The 17,351-nt window shown below is 29.8% G+C and overlaps 2 protein-coding genes across 2 annotated transcripts; both read right to left on the bottom strand.

Moving 5' to 3' along the window:
• Nucleotides 1-1,900: 1,900 nt before the first annotated feature.
• LOC102579989 (vacuolar-processing enzyme-like) lies at nt 1,901-5,579 on the bottom strand. Its single transcript, XM_006355268.1, has 9 exons — nt 5,412-5,579; nt 4,041-4,205; nt 3,785-3,941; nt 3,265-3,350; nt 2,941-3,164; nt 2,742-2,790; nt 2,412-2,621; nt 2,126-2,332; nt 1,901-2,038 (listed from the first exon to the last, which is right to left on the bottom strand). Exons 1-9 carry the CDS (start codon nt 5,577-5,579, stop codon nt 1,901-1,903), a joined length of 1,404 nt encoding a protein of 467 aa, XP_006355330.1.
• Nucleotides 5,580-8,240: 2,661 nt separating this feature from the next.
• Nucleotides 8,241-15,219, bottom strand: LOC102580313 (vacuolar-processing enzyme-like). Its single transcript, XM_006355269.2, has 9 exons — nt 15,052-15,219; nt 10,617-10,781; nt 10,369-10,525; nt 9,633-9,718; nt 9,312-9,535; nt 9,113-9,161; nt 8,767-8,985; nt 8,481-8,687; nt 8,241-8,383 (listed from the first exon to the last, which is right to left on the bottom strand). The coding sequence occupies exons 1-9, from the start codon at nt 15,217-15,219 to the stop codon at nt 8,246-8,248; spliced, it is 1,413 nt and encodes a 470-aa protein (XP_006355331.1). The 3' UTR covers nt 8,241-8,245.
• Between the last annotated feature and the right edge of the window lie 2,132 nt (nt 15,220-17,351).

Below are 17,351 nucleotides of genomic sequence, written 5' to 3' on the forward strand. Positions count from 1 at the left end.
ACTCTTCATAAAAGTCACAACTTTTCATAAATTAATATTAAAAAACATTTTAGATTATACTTTCTAAATTAATTTTAACATATACCATTATATTTTTTATTTTTTTGAAATCTTGTAAACTACCTTTGACAGAAAAAAATTTAAGCATTTTTATTTAGTAAAAAGATAAGTATTTGACAAATAAATTATGCAAAAAATGAAAAGAAAATGGAGAGGAAAGAAGATATTGTATAATAGTAATTGTAAAATATTTTAGAATATTTTATGTTTTTTTTAAGAAAAAAAATAAGTTGGTCTCCTCTTTTTTTCTTAATTTTTTTTTTTTTCATTTTTGGCCAGATATAAAAAATTAAAATAAACGAAGGACAATCTTAACTTTAGATTAGGAAAATGATATTAATGTAGAGGTAAAACATATATCATAAAAATAATGATATTAGTGAGGAGCCAAAGATGATATTTTTCTTACTAAAGTTGGTGCCTTCTTTTCCTAATTTATCTTCTAATTATAGTTAAAAGATTTGTTAAATTAATTTAATCTAGCTAGACCTTTAAATTATTAATATGATGAGTGTCACTTGTATAAATATATGCACTTGAGGAAATTGGAGAGAAGATGTAATGAAATTGTATATAATATTTATATGAAGAACAAAGAAGACCATGTAGATCTTTATCTTCACTCTGTACATGATATGTTTTTTCATTTTTTAAGGCAAATATTTTTCTTCATACCAAATACACCGACAAAATTATGATTGTAGTAGCTGCTCTTCATCATTTCCCCCCAACAAAACCAGTGGCGGACCCAGGATTTTCACGAAGTGGGTTCAAGATATAAAATATACCTAATATTATTTGTAATTTTTATGAGGCTAACAACATACATATCTGACTATACTAAATAATGTTAATACATTTGAAAAAATTACATTGACTTATGAATGAGACGGTAAATAACAAGATGGACGAAAAACTAGGCTTCAATATAAACTAAGAAAATAAAAGAATATTATGAATGATTTCTCTTCATTCAACATTTAACAAATAAAAACAAAATATTAAATAAAATAATTATAACCTTAATTTCAGAATCGAATACATAGAAATATACCTAATATTATTTGTTATTTTTTTGTTGATTTTAGAATGATAAGGGATTTTTTAGTTGAAGAAATAAAAAATAACCACAATAATCATATATGTATATATAAAGACTAGAATCAAGAGCGAAAAATATTCAACAAAGAAGAAGATAAAATAGTTTTTAGAATTGAGAATAATAGGGATTAGTGCCTTTTTGGTTGAGTTTTTTTAAAAAAATTAAAACAAAAGGACAAAAGTTGTTGACTATTGGACTTTAATTGTAAAAGTAAAAAGTTGTTCTACTTTTTATAGTTTCTAAGTAACTAAAAGGACAAAAGTTACACCTACATAGAGGATAAAACTGTGTGTGAACGTTTATATATCAAAAAAACGAATTAAAACTAAAATGTGGCAATGGGGATTTGATCCAATGTTGGCTGGGAAAATTGAACCCCCTCAACCACTCGGCTAAGCTTCAGACTTGTGTTAGTGGGTTCAAAATTTAATATATACATATAAAATTTTAAAAACTGATTAAATATACATATATACAGTGTTATTTTTCAACGAAGTTGGTTACTGTAGGTCTGCCCCGGAACAAAACAGACAAAATGGAGCTTGGATGGAACTGAACAAGACTCGGTAAATGCAAAAAAAAGTTAAAAAGCCATTATTATTGAGAAAATAAAGCTTTTACTACATGGATCCCGGGCAAAGATCTGCTTCTAAGCAGTCTTTTTATGAATGCAAAGAGAGAATTTTTTAGCAATGACACAAACTGGCAAAACATACTATTTGCCAAAAATATTCTCTACTAACTTGAACATGCTTGTGCAGACATAGCAGCCATTTTCACACTCGTAATTCCAGCATTGCAGATGTTGGCGATACCACGTACATGTTTCCTTCCATACGTTGTTAATCTTCCACAATGTGCCTCAAATATCTTCACCTATAGAGCAGTCATGATATTCTCATGATCAAAAGAACAAAACACGAAAATTGAACTGAAAACATTGCTTGTATGTTAAATACTTACATAGGACTTAAGGCAATCCCAATTGTCAACAAGTGGTTGTCCAGCAGGTCGAACGCTGTGTAGTACCTCATTACCTTTTTCAACACCAAAAAGAAGCTTCCCTAGATGTTTTACATTGTTGTCCACTTGATTTCTCTTTGACATAACTTCATTTAATTTCACACGAGATTCATATTTCTCATAGGAGCCTTCAGGAGCATTTTTGTGCTGCAAACATTAAGGAAACACATTACTAAAATCACACGTAGGAAGAAGAATTCTCCATCAAAAAGAGGTAGGAACGTACTTTGGTGAATAAATAGAAAAGTTCAGTACTGCGCTGATCCACATTCCTTGATGATGATGTCGAGAATAACTTTGCATCCACAGAGTCATGACTGTGATTTTTGGAAGTTTCACCCATAAACGCGGCAAGAGGATCAAAACTCACCACTTTATCACCATATTCTTTGACATGGGAGCCATATGTTAAGTTGGCTGCAGTTCTTTTTGCAACCTGAGCAACAATAAAATCATAAATCTTCCATTAAAATGGCATAAAAGAAAGCATAGGTATTGCCCAAACAAATTGCTTAAAGCATATGCAATATTTTTCCATAACAATATAAACTCTTACTCGAATATACTGCCCATGCAAGCTGTTAGTTTTTCGATCTTGTACATCACTGTTCATAGGTGCAAACAATAATTAGTTTGACATAATACGTCATTTCCAAGTGTAAATGATAAGTAAAAAAATACAAGAATCTATACTTGGCATACTCCTTCCTAACAATGTGGACTACAAGAACAGAGGTTATAAAAATTGTTTATACCTATCTTCCATCCAGGCAACACTGAACAAGTCTCCCAAGCAAATACCATGAAACTCGCGAGGGGGACACTGACCCAAGCAGGGAATATTAGGAGTACCCTCGCCACAGTATGTGCCATAACTGTCTTCATCAGGTTTCGATGCAGTCATGACATAGATATTAAGTCCTTTGGGGAGAAGACCATCAAACATGCTTCCAGACTCACAGGTTTCAAGGTAAAACACCTGAACATCATCCAACATAAAATACAGACTTTAAATTTCACTGATCTGACATTTGCGCAAAGGAAAAGAAAGCCTGGAAATATTAAAGCAAGCAAGTTACCAGTCTGTCATACGTCCCAGAAGCATGCTTCTTTTTCAACACGTTAACTAGATCATGTGCAAAAACCAATTCTCCACTTGGCATTTCTGATAATAATAAAAACACGAAAACAATTATGCATATTTTAGTCAGTTTATAAGAATCACAAATCAAGCTTCGACTTGTAATGAGTATTAGCTTATATTTCCAACATGAATTACCTATACACATTCACAACAACAGCCACAAAATATCCAATTATCCATATGTTCTATAACCAAGTGTATAACATTCAATTGGGATTTGGAATTTCTCATTAGAATGTGACATTTTCACAACTTCAAAATGGGGTCTTATTTCTCACGGTCAATCAACTAATACTTAACTAATACTAATTATGTCAGAAAGTCACATTTCTTCTTGATTCCAATTCTTTTCAATAAACTAACTCACTTTCTAAGATAATAACTACTCCCTCCGTCCCAATTGAAGTGTCACAATGTTTAAGACTAAGCAAAATTAATGTGAGAAAGATACTTACCAATAACTCCAGGGCCACCATGATCAGCATAGTAGATGAAGATATGGTCATTTGGACCACTCTTCAAAACTTTCCCACTTCCCCCAACAACACCACTTTTGTTGGCAAGGATGACATTGAAAAAGTTTTTAGCATTAACATCATCTCCTACATAATCCTGCCTCAACAAAAAGAGAAGAGAAAACCTCTCATTAGCTAACAAACACTCTAATAATCTTGAAAATTTTCCAAGAAATTGAACACAAAAAGAACAAACCTTAGGGACACCTTTGTAAACATCATGACCACGTGGGTTATTGATGATGACACCAGGTTTAGGGTTTTCTGTATTGTTAGCAATATCATCGTACATGAATACAATGATGTTCTCATCCTTAAGACCACCAGCCTTCATTATTTGGTAAGCGTGACACACATCAGCCTGAAATCATACAATCAAGTTACATTCAATTTTTTTTTAGATGCCGCCCGCTATTTATATTAACACAAAGTTTAAAACAGAAAACAACATTATTAAAATTTGTAGACTACGGCTATAAATCATTATTAACAATAAAAGAGTAATTTAAAGTTAAATTGTTTTCGTTCGTAGAAAGGTAACTTTTTTTCAATGGATTAAAAAAAGTGTGTTAAATTGGAACAGAGTGGGTACATAGTTCTTATTTCTCCTTTTTACTTTTTTTTTGACAACCAACACGCTAGTTATATTAATGCATAAAAAGGTTCAAAGAGTTAAAAGATGTGATAGCATCATCCATCTAGGGAAAGTAGAAAGCCAAACAACTTTGTGTACTAATGAAATAGAAAATTTTGCTAAATTATGTGCCACTAAATTCCAAGACCTTGGAATATGCTTCACATTGACCACTTCAAAGCACTTCATAAGGTTCCAAATGTCTTCACAAGTAGTCTCTATCTCCCATGTGACTATAGTTCTTTGTAGTACCATATCCATCACATTTTTTGCATCTGATAAGATTTGCACCTTTGTCCACCCCTTTTCTGTAGCATTCTCCAGCGCCATACGAATTGCAATTGCTTCAACAATGATGGCTTTCCCAACATATTGAATTAGTTTCTCCGACTTCATTCAATATATGTCTATTAAACACAAAATGTTGGAAAATAACACGATTTTGGACTTTAAGTTGGTAGTAATTTGATATTTTCTAATATAAAAAAAGTTTTAAGTTTTAAGTCAAATCAAAATGTCAGATTTTAATATTTATAAATAAAAATCAAATCAATTATAGTTGGATTTTTCAAACTTCATTTTTTGTGGAATTCTTGATTTTCTTTTTTTTTTGGTTCGATGTGAATCATCTTTAAGCAGTAGTTGTAGGACAATCAAATTCAATTATCTCAAGACGTGTATAACCCTTAAACAATCAATAATAGCCACATGATCCACAAAATACAACAAAGTTGATAGATGTTGATGAAGATATTATCAAACCACTTCAGTCACCACAAATAAATCGTCAAACATTCACATCGTCGTAAGCCAATCAAACCAATAATGTCATCTATCCATCATCAAGACTATCAATAACGTTTACAAGGAATTGAATCATAAAAAAATGTTAGGCGATATATTATATAAAAAAGAATAATTTAGGATGATAACCTGATGTCTATAATTAGTCCAGCCAGCGGAGCCAGCAAGTAGGACAGCCCATTTGGTTCCTTTTGTTTTTTGGGTTAAGAACTGAGAGATACTACGACCTTCAATATTAACAAATATTGAGACCAAAACAAGGAAAAATACACCAACAATTTTATACCTAGATATCATTGTGTTTGAAATTAACAAAGGAACCAATCAACTAGAATGGAGAATATTGAGCTTGGTGTATGACAAATTTATAGCAAATATGTCAAGAACTTGTCAATTATTTATTGCACTAGCTTTTGGTTATAGATTATGATAATGATAATTTTTCTATAAATGTTTGTTTCACCATATCTTATAAGGAATTATATTTAAGCTTTTATTTGACCAATCTTTTGATAATTTTTCTATAAATGTTTGTTTGACCATATCTTATAAGGAATTATATTTAAACTTTTATTTGACCAATCTTTAAATAATTATTTGACTAATTTGATAGGATAATTAATTTTTTTCAACGAACCTAGTTTTTTTGGACATTTCACTCACAAAACTCCAAAAAAAAGTAAGCTAAATGCATGTCTAAACACAACTTCTAAAACTCAATTTTTAAAATTTTCAACTTTAAAATTTATGATCAAATAATTTTGAATTCATTGTTTACAAGAAACTTCTTGTTATTTGTGATAGTTTGGTTATGTCAATCTCATTGTTTTTGTACGTTTTTTTTTTTGTCTATTCGCACTTAGCGCGGCTATAAGGAAAATTTTCATATATATATATATAAAAGGTCTAAATTAAATTAATTTAACAAGCCTCTTAGTCATAGTTAAAGAACAAATTAGAAAAACACTCACCAACTTTGGTAAGCAAATTTTCATCTTCCACTAATTTTGACTCCTCATTAATATCATCAATTTAATAATATTTTCTGATTTCTCGTTGATATAATTTTAATTTTATTCAAAAATTTAATCAATTGATATAAGAATATCCTTAATAAAAAATACAAAATACACAAAAATAACCCGAGATAATCTCTAAAAAGTCAGTATTAAAAAAACATTTTAGATCATATTTTCTAAATTAATTGTAACATATACCATTATATTTTTTTTATTGAAATCTTGTAAATTACCTTTGACAGAAAAAAAAATTTAAGCTTTTTTTATTTAGTAAAAAGATAAGTATTTGGCAAATAAATTATGCAAAAAATGAAAAGAAAATGGAGAGGAAAGAAGATATTGTATAATAGTAATTGCAAAATAATTTAGAATATTTTCTGTTTTTTTAAAAAAAAAACATAAAGTTGGTCTCCTCTTTTTTTCTTAATTAATTTGCTTCATTTTTTGGTCAGATAGTAAAAAAAAATTAAAAAATGAAAGATATTCTTAATTTTAAATTAGGAAAATGTTAATGTAGAGGTAAAACATATATCATAAAAATAATGATATTAGTGAGGAGCCAAAATTAGTAAAAAAATTATTTTTGGAAAATATTTCAAATTTTTTTTAAAAAAAATCATTTTTTACTCCACCCCACCCCTATCCCCCCGCCACCTCACCCCAGATCACCCCGTCAAATATTTTTTTTAAAAAATATATATATATTTGAAAAATATTTTAAATTTTAAAAATTTCATTTTATGCCACCCCCTTACCTCATCCCCCGGCCGCCCACCTCCCATTGCCACCCTCGTCAAAAGTTTTTTTTTTTAAAAATTGTTTTTGAAAATATTTTCCTGGGTCAGATTTCAAGATCGAATTTTGAAACGGGTCCTTTATCAATTATCGGGGTTGATTTTCGGATCAAAAATTATTTTCCTAAAAAATATTTTTCTAGTCTCAAGCCAAAAATAAAAGATATTTTCTGAAAAATATTTTTCATTCACCAACCACACCTTAAAAAATATTTTCTATTCACCAACCAAAAATGAGAAAATAAGTTAGAAATCCACTTGTTTTCCCAGAAAACATTTTCCTTTGTACCAAACACACCCGTAATGAAATTGTATATAATATTATGGAAAAATTGTAGAAATCCCACATTTTAGTTTACTTATTACCATTATCCCCTATAAGTTTTACAAATCTCCAAAATCCCTCATTTTCGCACATCAGATTAGTGTATCTCGCGCATCAGATTAGTGTATCTCTCGCATCAGATAGTGTATCATGTATAAAATGTACATCAGATTAGTGTATCATGTATAAAATGTAATGTATCTTACTTAACGATTAATGTATCTCGCGCATCAGATTATTGTATCAACGCTTATATTATTGTATCCATTTTGAGGGATTTCTGTAATTATAAACCTTAAAAGTATATGTGATTTATGTAATTTACCCTAATATTTATATGAAGTACAAAGAACACAATGTAGATCTTTCTCTTGACTCTTGACATGATATGCTTTTCCATTTTTTTTGGCAAACATTCTTCGTCATACCAAATACATGGACAAAATTATGATCGTATACAACTCTCTTCACTTACCACCTTTTTTTAAAAAAAAATCAAATAAGAAGGACAACAATTATGTACAATAACTCAGGTTAATGAGTTGATGGGATCTACATATGCATGTAGTAGCTGCTAAAAGCTGCATCATTTTCTTCCAAATAAACAAACAAAATCGAGATTGGATGGAGCTGAACAAGACTCGATAAATGCATAAAAAGGTCAAAAGGGCATTATTATTGAGAAAATAAAGCTTTAGTACATGGATACCAGGCAAAGATCTGCTTCTAAGCAGCCTTGTTCTGAACGTAGCTATCAACTAAAACAGAAAATTTGGCGGCCATGACACACTGGCAAAACATACTATTTGCCAAAAGTATTCTCTACTAACTTGAACATGCTTGTGCAGACATAGCAGCCATTTTCTCACTCGTAATCCCAGCATTGCAGATGTTGGCGATACCACGTACATGTTTCCTTCCATACGCTGTTAATCTTCCACAATGTGCCTCAAATATCTTCACCTATATATAGAGCAGTCATGATATTCTCATGATCAAAAGAACAAAACACAAAAATTGAACTGAAAACATTGCTTGTATCGCCATGTTAAATACTTACATAAGACTTAAGGCAATCCCAGTTGTCAACAAGTGGTTGTCCAGCAGATCGAACGCTGTGTAGTACCTCATTACCTTTTTCAACACCAAAAAGAAGCTCCCCTAGATGTTTTACATTGTTGTCCACTTGACTTCTCTGTGACATAACTTCATTTAGTTTCACATGAGCTTCATATTTCTCATCGGAGCCTTCAGGAGCATTTTGGTGCTAAAAACATTAAGAAAGAAATTTATCAAAATCATGTGTAGGAAGAAGAATTCTGCATCAAAAAGAGGTAGGAACGTACTTTGGTGAACAAATAGAAAAGTTCAGTACTGCGCTGATCCACATTCCTTGATGATAATGTCGAGAATGACTTTGCATCCACAGAGTCATGACTGTGATTTTTGAAATTTTCACCCATATACGTGGCAAGAGGATCAAAACTCACCACTAAATCACCGTATTGTGTGGCATGAGAGCCATAGCCACCATGTGTTATGTTGGCTGCAGTTCTGTTTGCAACCTGAGCGACAAAAAATGAAAAACATAAATCTTCCATTAAAATTGAATAATAGAAAGCATATATGTATCATATAAACAAATTGTTTAAAGCACATGCAATATTTGTCCATAACAGTACAAACTCTTACTCTACTATACTGCCCTTGCACGCTGTCAGCTGTTCGATCTTCTACATCACTGTTCATAAGCGCAAACAATAATTAGTTTGACATAATACGTCACTTCCAAATGTAAATGATTGAAAAAAATACAAGAATCTATACTTAGCATACTCCTTTCTAACAATGTGGACTACGAGAAAAGAGGTAATATAAAAATTGTTTATACCTATCTTCCATCCAGGCAATACTGTACAAGTCTCCCAAGCACACACCCTGAAACTCGCGAGGGGGACACTGAACCAAGCAGGGATCTTCAGGAGTACCCTCGCCACAATATGTTGCCCAACTGTCTTCATCAGGTTCCGATGCAGTCATGACATAGATATCAAGTCCTTCGGGGAGAAGACCATCAAACATGCTTCCAGACTCACATGCTTCTAGGTAAAACACCTGAACATCATCCAACATAAGATAGAGACTTTAAATTTCACACTGATCAAACATTTGCACAAGGGAAAAGAAAGCCTGAAAAACTAAAGCGAGTTACCAGTCTGTCATACGTCCCAGAAGCATGCTTCATTTTCAACACGTTAACTAGATCATTTGCATAAACCAATTCTCCACTTGGCATTGCTGATAACAATAAAAACATGAAAAGTCAATTATGCATGCATATCCTAATTAGTTTCAAAGAAGGATAAAAACTAGGTGAGAATCACAAATAAGGTTGTTTGCAATATCTGCCTATCTACACTCTTTCTGCCTTAACTCCTTCCAAAGGTACCTTGAATTTCAAATGTTTCTGTTGCGCTATTGAAAGTGAGCAAACGTTATATCATGTCTTCAGTCAAGGCACAATAGCTAGTAAAATTTGTAATCTAGCTATTCGGAAGCCCTCTTGGGATCAAACATTCTAACCTTCTCTATTGACACACCATAAACTCATGGTGGCAGGAAAATGCTTGTAATGATATTTATAAATTGATCTAACATATAACACCTATTATTATATGTTTGGTTATTTGGAAAGATACTTGTGCTTGCAGATATGGTAAGCAAAGCCGGTACAAAAAGAAGCAAAAGAAGTTTAGCCTATTATCATTGTTATAGGGGAAGCCATGCAACCAACAGGCAGATTGGTTAGCAAAAAAATTGGCAATGAAGTCTTCGACTAGCAACACATATCTATCGGCTCAATGACTTCCTAATGGTGCTAAAGGACCCTAATTACAAGAGACAAGTTCCTAGTATAAGGTCAAAATTAATGTGAGGAAGATACTTACCAACAATTCCAGGGCCACCATGATCAGTATAGTAGATGAAGATATGGTCATTTGGACCACTATTCAAAACTTTACCACTTCCTCCAACAATACCACTTTTGTTTGCAAGGATGACATTGTAAAAGTTTTTAGCATTAACATCTTCACCTAAATAATCCTGCCTCAACAAAAGAAAACCCCTCATAAGCTAGCAAACACTCTAATAATCGTGAAAAATTTCCAAGAAATTGAAGCCAACAAGAACAAACCTTTGGGACACCTTTGTAAACATCATTGCCATGTGGGTTATTGATGATTACTCCAGGTCTGGGGTTTTCTCTATTATGAGCAATATCATCATACATAAATACAATGATGTTCTCATCTTTAAGACCTCCATTCTTGAGTAATTGGTAAGCGTGGCATACATCAGCCTGAAATCATACCATCAATTTACGTGATACTGTTTGACTTAACACAAACTTAAAAAAAAAAAAAAACTTTGTAGTCTAAATGCTTGACTATTGTGTGGACTATAAATCATTTAAGGGTAAAAAGTGAATTTTAAAATTAAATTATTTTTATTTATTTTAAGGTGGCATTCTTTTTAAACAGACTAAAAAGAAAAAAATGTGTCTCTCATTTAGTCAATCTTGATAGTCCAAATACGAGAAGTGTTTTAATCTAGACACTCTCCAAGTTGATAGGATTCACATGAAAAAGAAAACACAAAGGTAGAATTTACCATCTTTCTTATTAAATCATGAAAAATCATTTCATCAGGAAAGGTCTTGTTCATGGTGGTAACCAAGGGAGGATTTAGTAAAGAAATAATGCCGCTTTATACTATTATAGTCCCAGGTTTGGTGTATAAATTAGTACAAATGTATTACTATATAGTTCTACTTTCTCCATTTTGTTTAGTTTAAGTATTTATTTTTTTTAATGAGAAATTCTAGGTCCTTAATAGATGCTTAGACTTTTATTACCTTCTCTGTCTTCATTCAATATATGCATAAAATGTTGTCAAATAACGTGTGTATTTCAGCGGAAAACAATAAAAAATGAAAAACAGGCATGTGAATTTGGACTTAAATTACTTTAAAGTTAGTAGTATACTAAATTCTTTTCAATATGTATACTAGTAACGTATGGCAGTATTTTGTATACTAATAATTAATAGACACATGCTACAACTTAGAGAGCCAACTATATATTTCACCTTTAACGTAAGTTGAATTTTAAAATTAGGTGCATGACTAAAGTTTATAAAGGAAAAAAGGGTGATTAAAAGGTTATATCAAGATTGTTATGTTGGGATTAATTTGCTAGGATTAGTTATTCTGATACTATTTTTAGTGAATGTTTGGTTTATTGTATTGAAAATAATATGTATTGCATAATTTCTAAGAATAAGTTATTTATTTATAATAAAAAAATATCCTTGATGAGTGTACAAGATGTGAAAAATGATGTATAGATATTTTTGTCATTTCAATTATTTTATCTCGAAATAAGTTATTCCGGGATTATTATTTCAAATAGGTAGAGATAACCAAACAAAAAATTAAAAGGTACTAAAAGTTTTATCCTAAATTATCCTTCTTTATCCATTACATTTAACGTAACTTATACACGAAGTGTTAGAAATCAGTATACATCATATGATAGCCACTTAAAGTTGTCTTCATATTTCATTTGAACACCTCAATTAAGGTTTGTACCTATTGAACACTTTTACCATTTCGAATTAATACCTATTTGACATTTTTTTGACAATCATCCAAAATATTAAGTGTGTGAGTTACACTTGCGATGACATGGCACAAGGACGAATCAAATTATGACATGTGTCATTTGGGTCCAAAAAAATTATTTAAAAATATATTTTAAAAGATAAAAGTAAAATAAAATTTTGTACCCCTAAAAATCCACCCACCCACCCAAACCTTTCCACGTTACCCATCAGAATTTAGGCCCTCTGACGTCGTCTTTTTTACTTCTTTTTTTCTTCTTTATCATAAATTAACAATGATAAATTATTTAGATTCAAAATTTTAAAAAACTTTAATAGTTACATTGTTGCCCAATCCATCCAAATTCTTCCCCTTCTACCCATCAGAACAACCACTTTTTTCGTCTTCTTTTTCTTCTTTATAATAAACGGATCAACAATGGCGAAATACCCATTATCTTTCATTTGAATAGCATCAAGACTTTCTATTCGTTACCTTTATCTTTTTCTCATTAGTAATCATTTATCACAATTACAATAGATAATAACAAATTTTTGCCTGAAAAAACCACTTCATATTTTTTCCATCGGAATAAATGGATGTTTGCCGGAATAGATCTACATAAAAAAAAAAAGAAGGAAAAAACAGAAGAAGAAGAAGAAGAAGAAGAAGAAGAAGAAGAAGAAGAAGAAGAAGAAGAAGAAGAAGAAGAAGAAGGGGAAAGGGTGAGAGAAAGAGAGAGGTGGAGGGGTGGGGTGTGGGGTGCGCCTGTGTAAAATAAATTATGAAGATGGTGAATGAGAACAGTACAGGGGTGGTGTAATTTTGGGCTGGGAAGAAGACTACAATTTCAAAAAAAAATATTTTTTATCCCTTTTCATTAATTTTGGTATATAAGTTAGAAAAAAAAAGAAAAATTATTAATTTCAATAGCTTTATGCGCCTAAAGAGAGAGTGTAGCACACATTTTTTGACATGTCGGCATTTTGTGTCTAATAGAAATAACTTTTGAAAAAATAAAGTGTTCAATAGACACAAAAATAAGTTGAGGCGTTTAAATGAAATATGCGGACAACTTTAAGGGAAAACATATGACTTATGTTGTCCGGGGTAAATGCAAGAATACTAAAATTGGAGCATTAATAATCAAGAGAAAGAATCTCATCAATTATTCAAGCAATGATGGCATCTTAGGCCTCATTTGTTTTCATTAAGATTAAGACCTTAAATCTGAATACACAACTGAATATTAAAATTTGCATTAAGAGTTAGGTGTCTAGATCTGAATACACATCTGAATATTAAGATGTGGTCTCCAAATCTGAACACTGAATGATTATTGTTTGTTTTCAATATCTGAATGTGCATATGAAATCAAACATTATATTAATATAATATTATAAAAAATATATTTCAACAAAAAATATTACTTTTTGATTAAAAAAACATCATAATCATCAACCATAACATATAAAAAATCACGAATAATTTTTTTTTTATAGGCACAATATAATATCAAAAAGTTCAATAACGATGATAGATACTAGTCGAAATATAATAAATAAGGTATCACATTATCAACGCCTAACATATATTTTGGCTAATTAGAAAAAACTAAAGAACTCTTATTTTTTTTTCAATAACCTTAATCAAATTCTCTAACTTGTGAACCTCTAACATCAATATTTCTTTTTTTGTAGCGGAAACTTTCTCAAAATATACCAACACATGTACTGTATAATGACTCTTCCCATCCAAGTCTATCTAATTTTTCCATATATTCTTCAAATGTATGTGCACTATTTTTTTAATCAATAACTTCAGAGCAGTAATCATATTCTCATCAATTTCCAATTCATACGAATAAGTTTTTTTCTTCCCAAAACATTTTTTTTCCAGCTGAAACTTAAGATTGGGATGGAGAATTATTAGGAGCCTCATTATTTTTGTCACTAACTAGTTCAACAACAATAATATATTAGTGTTATCTACCAAGCAGGTTTGATGATCAAAGAGTCTCAATAAAATTATTGGCCTAAGACAAAATTTTAATAAGAGACCTCAAATATGTATACATAGTTATTATTTTTAATTATTAATAGTATTTTTTTTCCACTCAAAAACCTTGATGAACATCAATACACTAAAAATATTATTGCAACAAGTGTTCTTGACAAACATCAATACACCCTAAAAAAATTATTAATATAAAAAACATACTTGTAAAGATTATGAAAACTTACCAGTTCAAGAGGAAAAAATTGGTGTGTAATTGAGAAAAGAGATGAAGAAAGTTTATAGTTGTGATAGAGAAAGTCACGCAAAGACGGAGAGCCCATACAATATTATTTTTATAACTTATTAAATAAATCTGAATAGTGTTAAGACTCTCATGCAGATCTGATCCGTTCAGACCTTTTTAGGTCCATTAAGAGGCTTTTTGAAAAAAGAAACAAATGGACTTAATGGGCTGAATATGAATCATTCAGATTCAGACCTAAAAACCAAACACACTTAATGGGCTGAATCTGAATGATTAAGATTCAGACCTCCATTAAGTGCAAACAAATGAGGCCTTACTATCATCAAGCCTATTAACCGATGGTGAACATAGTCCGGGTTGGTTTGAATTTTTTTAAAATTTCAAATCAAATCAAAGTGTCCTATTTTTATATTTATAAACCAAATCAAATCAATAGTAATCAAAGTTTTTGGATCTCATGATATTCTTTTTGTGGTTCGACGTGAATCGTTTTTAAACAGTTATAGGACAATCAAATTCAATTATCTCAAAACATATATAACTCTTCAACCATCAATAATAGTGAGATGTTTCGCAAAAATACAAGAAAATTAATAAATATTGATGAAGCTATTATCAGACCACTTTCAATCACCACAAATGAATCGTGAAATATTCACACCATTTTCAAAAGTCACACCAAATAATGTCATCTAGGATGCTAACCTGATGCCTATAATTATCCCAACCATTGGAGCCAGCAACCAGGACAGCCCATTTGGTTCCTTGTGATTCTTGGTTTAAGAATTGAGAGATACTACGACCTTCAATATTAACAAATATTGAGACCAAAACAAAGAAAAATACTCTAATAATATTATACCTAAATGTCATTGTGTTTCAAATTAACAAAGAAACCAATCAACTAGGATAAGAATTATATTGAACTTGGTGTATAACAAATTTATAGCATCCTTTAATTTGTGCCAACAACACTAAAGACGTACAAAGGGATTCACAACGTAGAATTCAAAGGTCTTAAAAAGAAAACAACCATAGGAACTCACGAAAATATGTCAACAACTTGACGATTATTGCAATAGAATTTGGTTGTAGATAATGGCAGCTATTTATCTTCAAATATTTGTTTGATTATAGATTTTAAGAATTATCTTTCAATATTTATTTGATCATGAAATTTGATATAACTGTCTCTAATCTTTAATTTTTTCAAATCTCTTGATTTTTGGGACTTTCAATCACAAAATTTCAAATAAAATACATGTCCAAACACAACTTCAAAAACTTGAAAATTTTAAATTTCAACTTTAAAATTTATGATCAAACAATTTTTAATTCATTGTTTTACAAGAAATTTCTTGTTACTTGTGATAGTTTTGTCTTGTCACCTCATTGTTTTTGTATGTTTTATGTCCATTGGAGTAGGCTGATATAAATAAAGGAATCAAATGCCGGGGAGCTTAATTAAATGTTACTGTATTTTTTGACTAATAAAACAGAAAAATTAGTAAATTTCAATGTTTATATATGGATTAATAATCTCATACTTTAATGAAATAATATGTACTAATATTTATATTCAGGTCAATAACAAAAAAGATGTCTTTGTCTTCATTCGAGATATGATATGTTTTTTCATTTTTTTTAATATGTAAAATAAATTTAAAAAACCGCTCTTTTTTTTTTAAAGTACAAACCTTTCATACGTACATAGTAGAACAAAAAATTTGGGTGTATAAATGGTGAAATAAATGAAATAAGAGGCCATATTTTGAAATAATAATCTATTATATTAAGTTAAAAACATTATTTTTTGTTTGAATTTTCTCTATTTTTGTAGGAGCACATGATCCTCTATGATATGTCTTTATTATTACACTAGTGAATTTGATCGCGCTTCGCGCGATTATGAAATACCTCATTAATATAAAATATATATATTTTGAAATATTGAGTGCTAAAAAATTATACTAAGAGTCTTAGTTCAATTTAATATTTCTACTCAAATTTTATGATTTTTACAATTTTAAATTATTTATGGGTCTTTGTTCTTCGGAAGATTTTTCCTTAAAATAATGTGTTTAATAACCCAAATTATTTATATATAATAGTAATATAAGAAAAAATATAATTTCAAAGATGAAATAAAAAGTATATTCTTGAGTAGGGGTCTTATGAAACAATAAATTATGAATTTTACAATTTTGAATTATTTACGAGTCTTTGCTCTTTAGAAGATTTTCCTTTAATAATGTGTTTATTAACCAAAATTATTTGTATATAATAGTAATATAAGAAAAATATAACTTCAAATATGAAATAAAAAGGATAATCTTGAGTAGGGGTCTCATGAAACAATAAATTATGAATTTATGTAGATAAAATGAAGGAATCTTTAAAGAAAATATAAATAATTCTTTATACAATTAAAAGAATGTATTTCAATATTTAATATATATATTTCTTGTAAATCATTAATAGTATTGTTTGATCCTTCATTAGTAGTTAATATATTTCCAACATTGTTGTATTGCATCTAAATAAAAATACAGACTTACGAAAATTAAAAAATCATAAGAAGCCAAACTAAAACAGTTACATGAAGAGAATACATATCTTTCTCAGGGTCTTAATCATATAAAAAAAAAGATGAAAATAAAAATACAAATTCAATGCACAAAATTTTGATACTATAATATAATAATATTATTAATAATAATAATGTAAGGAACAATAAAATAAAAGTAATATCTTTGAGTAGGAATATATCTTATGAAACAAAAAATGGTGAATTTATATAAGACAAAATGATAAATTATATTATTGAAAGTGGAAGTTTAATAGGTATGACTTATGAGTCATGAAGGTGAAACTTTAAAAAACAAATAAAGGAGAAAAACAACAAATAAATAAAATAAAAGAATAAACACATCTGTGTATATATGTGTTTGAGTTTTTTTTAAAAACACGACACAACTACTTTCATAGCTATAAAATCATCATCC

This window comes from Solanum tuberosum, unplaced genomic scaffold, assembly GCF_000226075.1.
Source record: "Solanum tuberosum cultivar DM 1-3 516 R44 unplaced genomic scaffold, SolTub_3.0 scf00198, whole genome shotgun sequence".
In the NCBI taxonomy this organism is placed as follows: domain Eukaryota; kingdom Viridiplantae; phylum Streptophyta; class Magnoliopsida; order Solanales; family Solanaceae; genus Solanum; species Solanum tuberosum.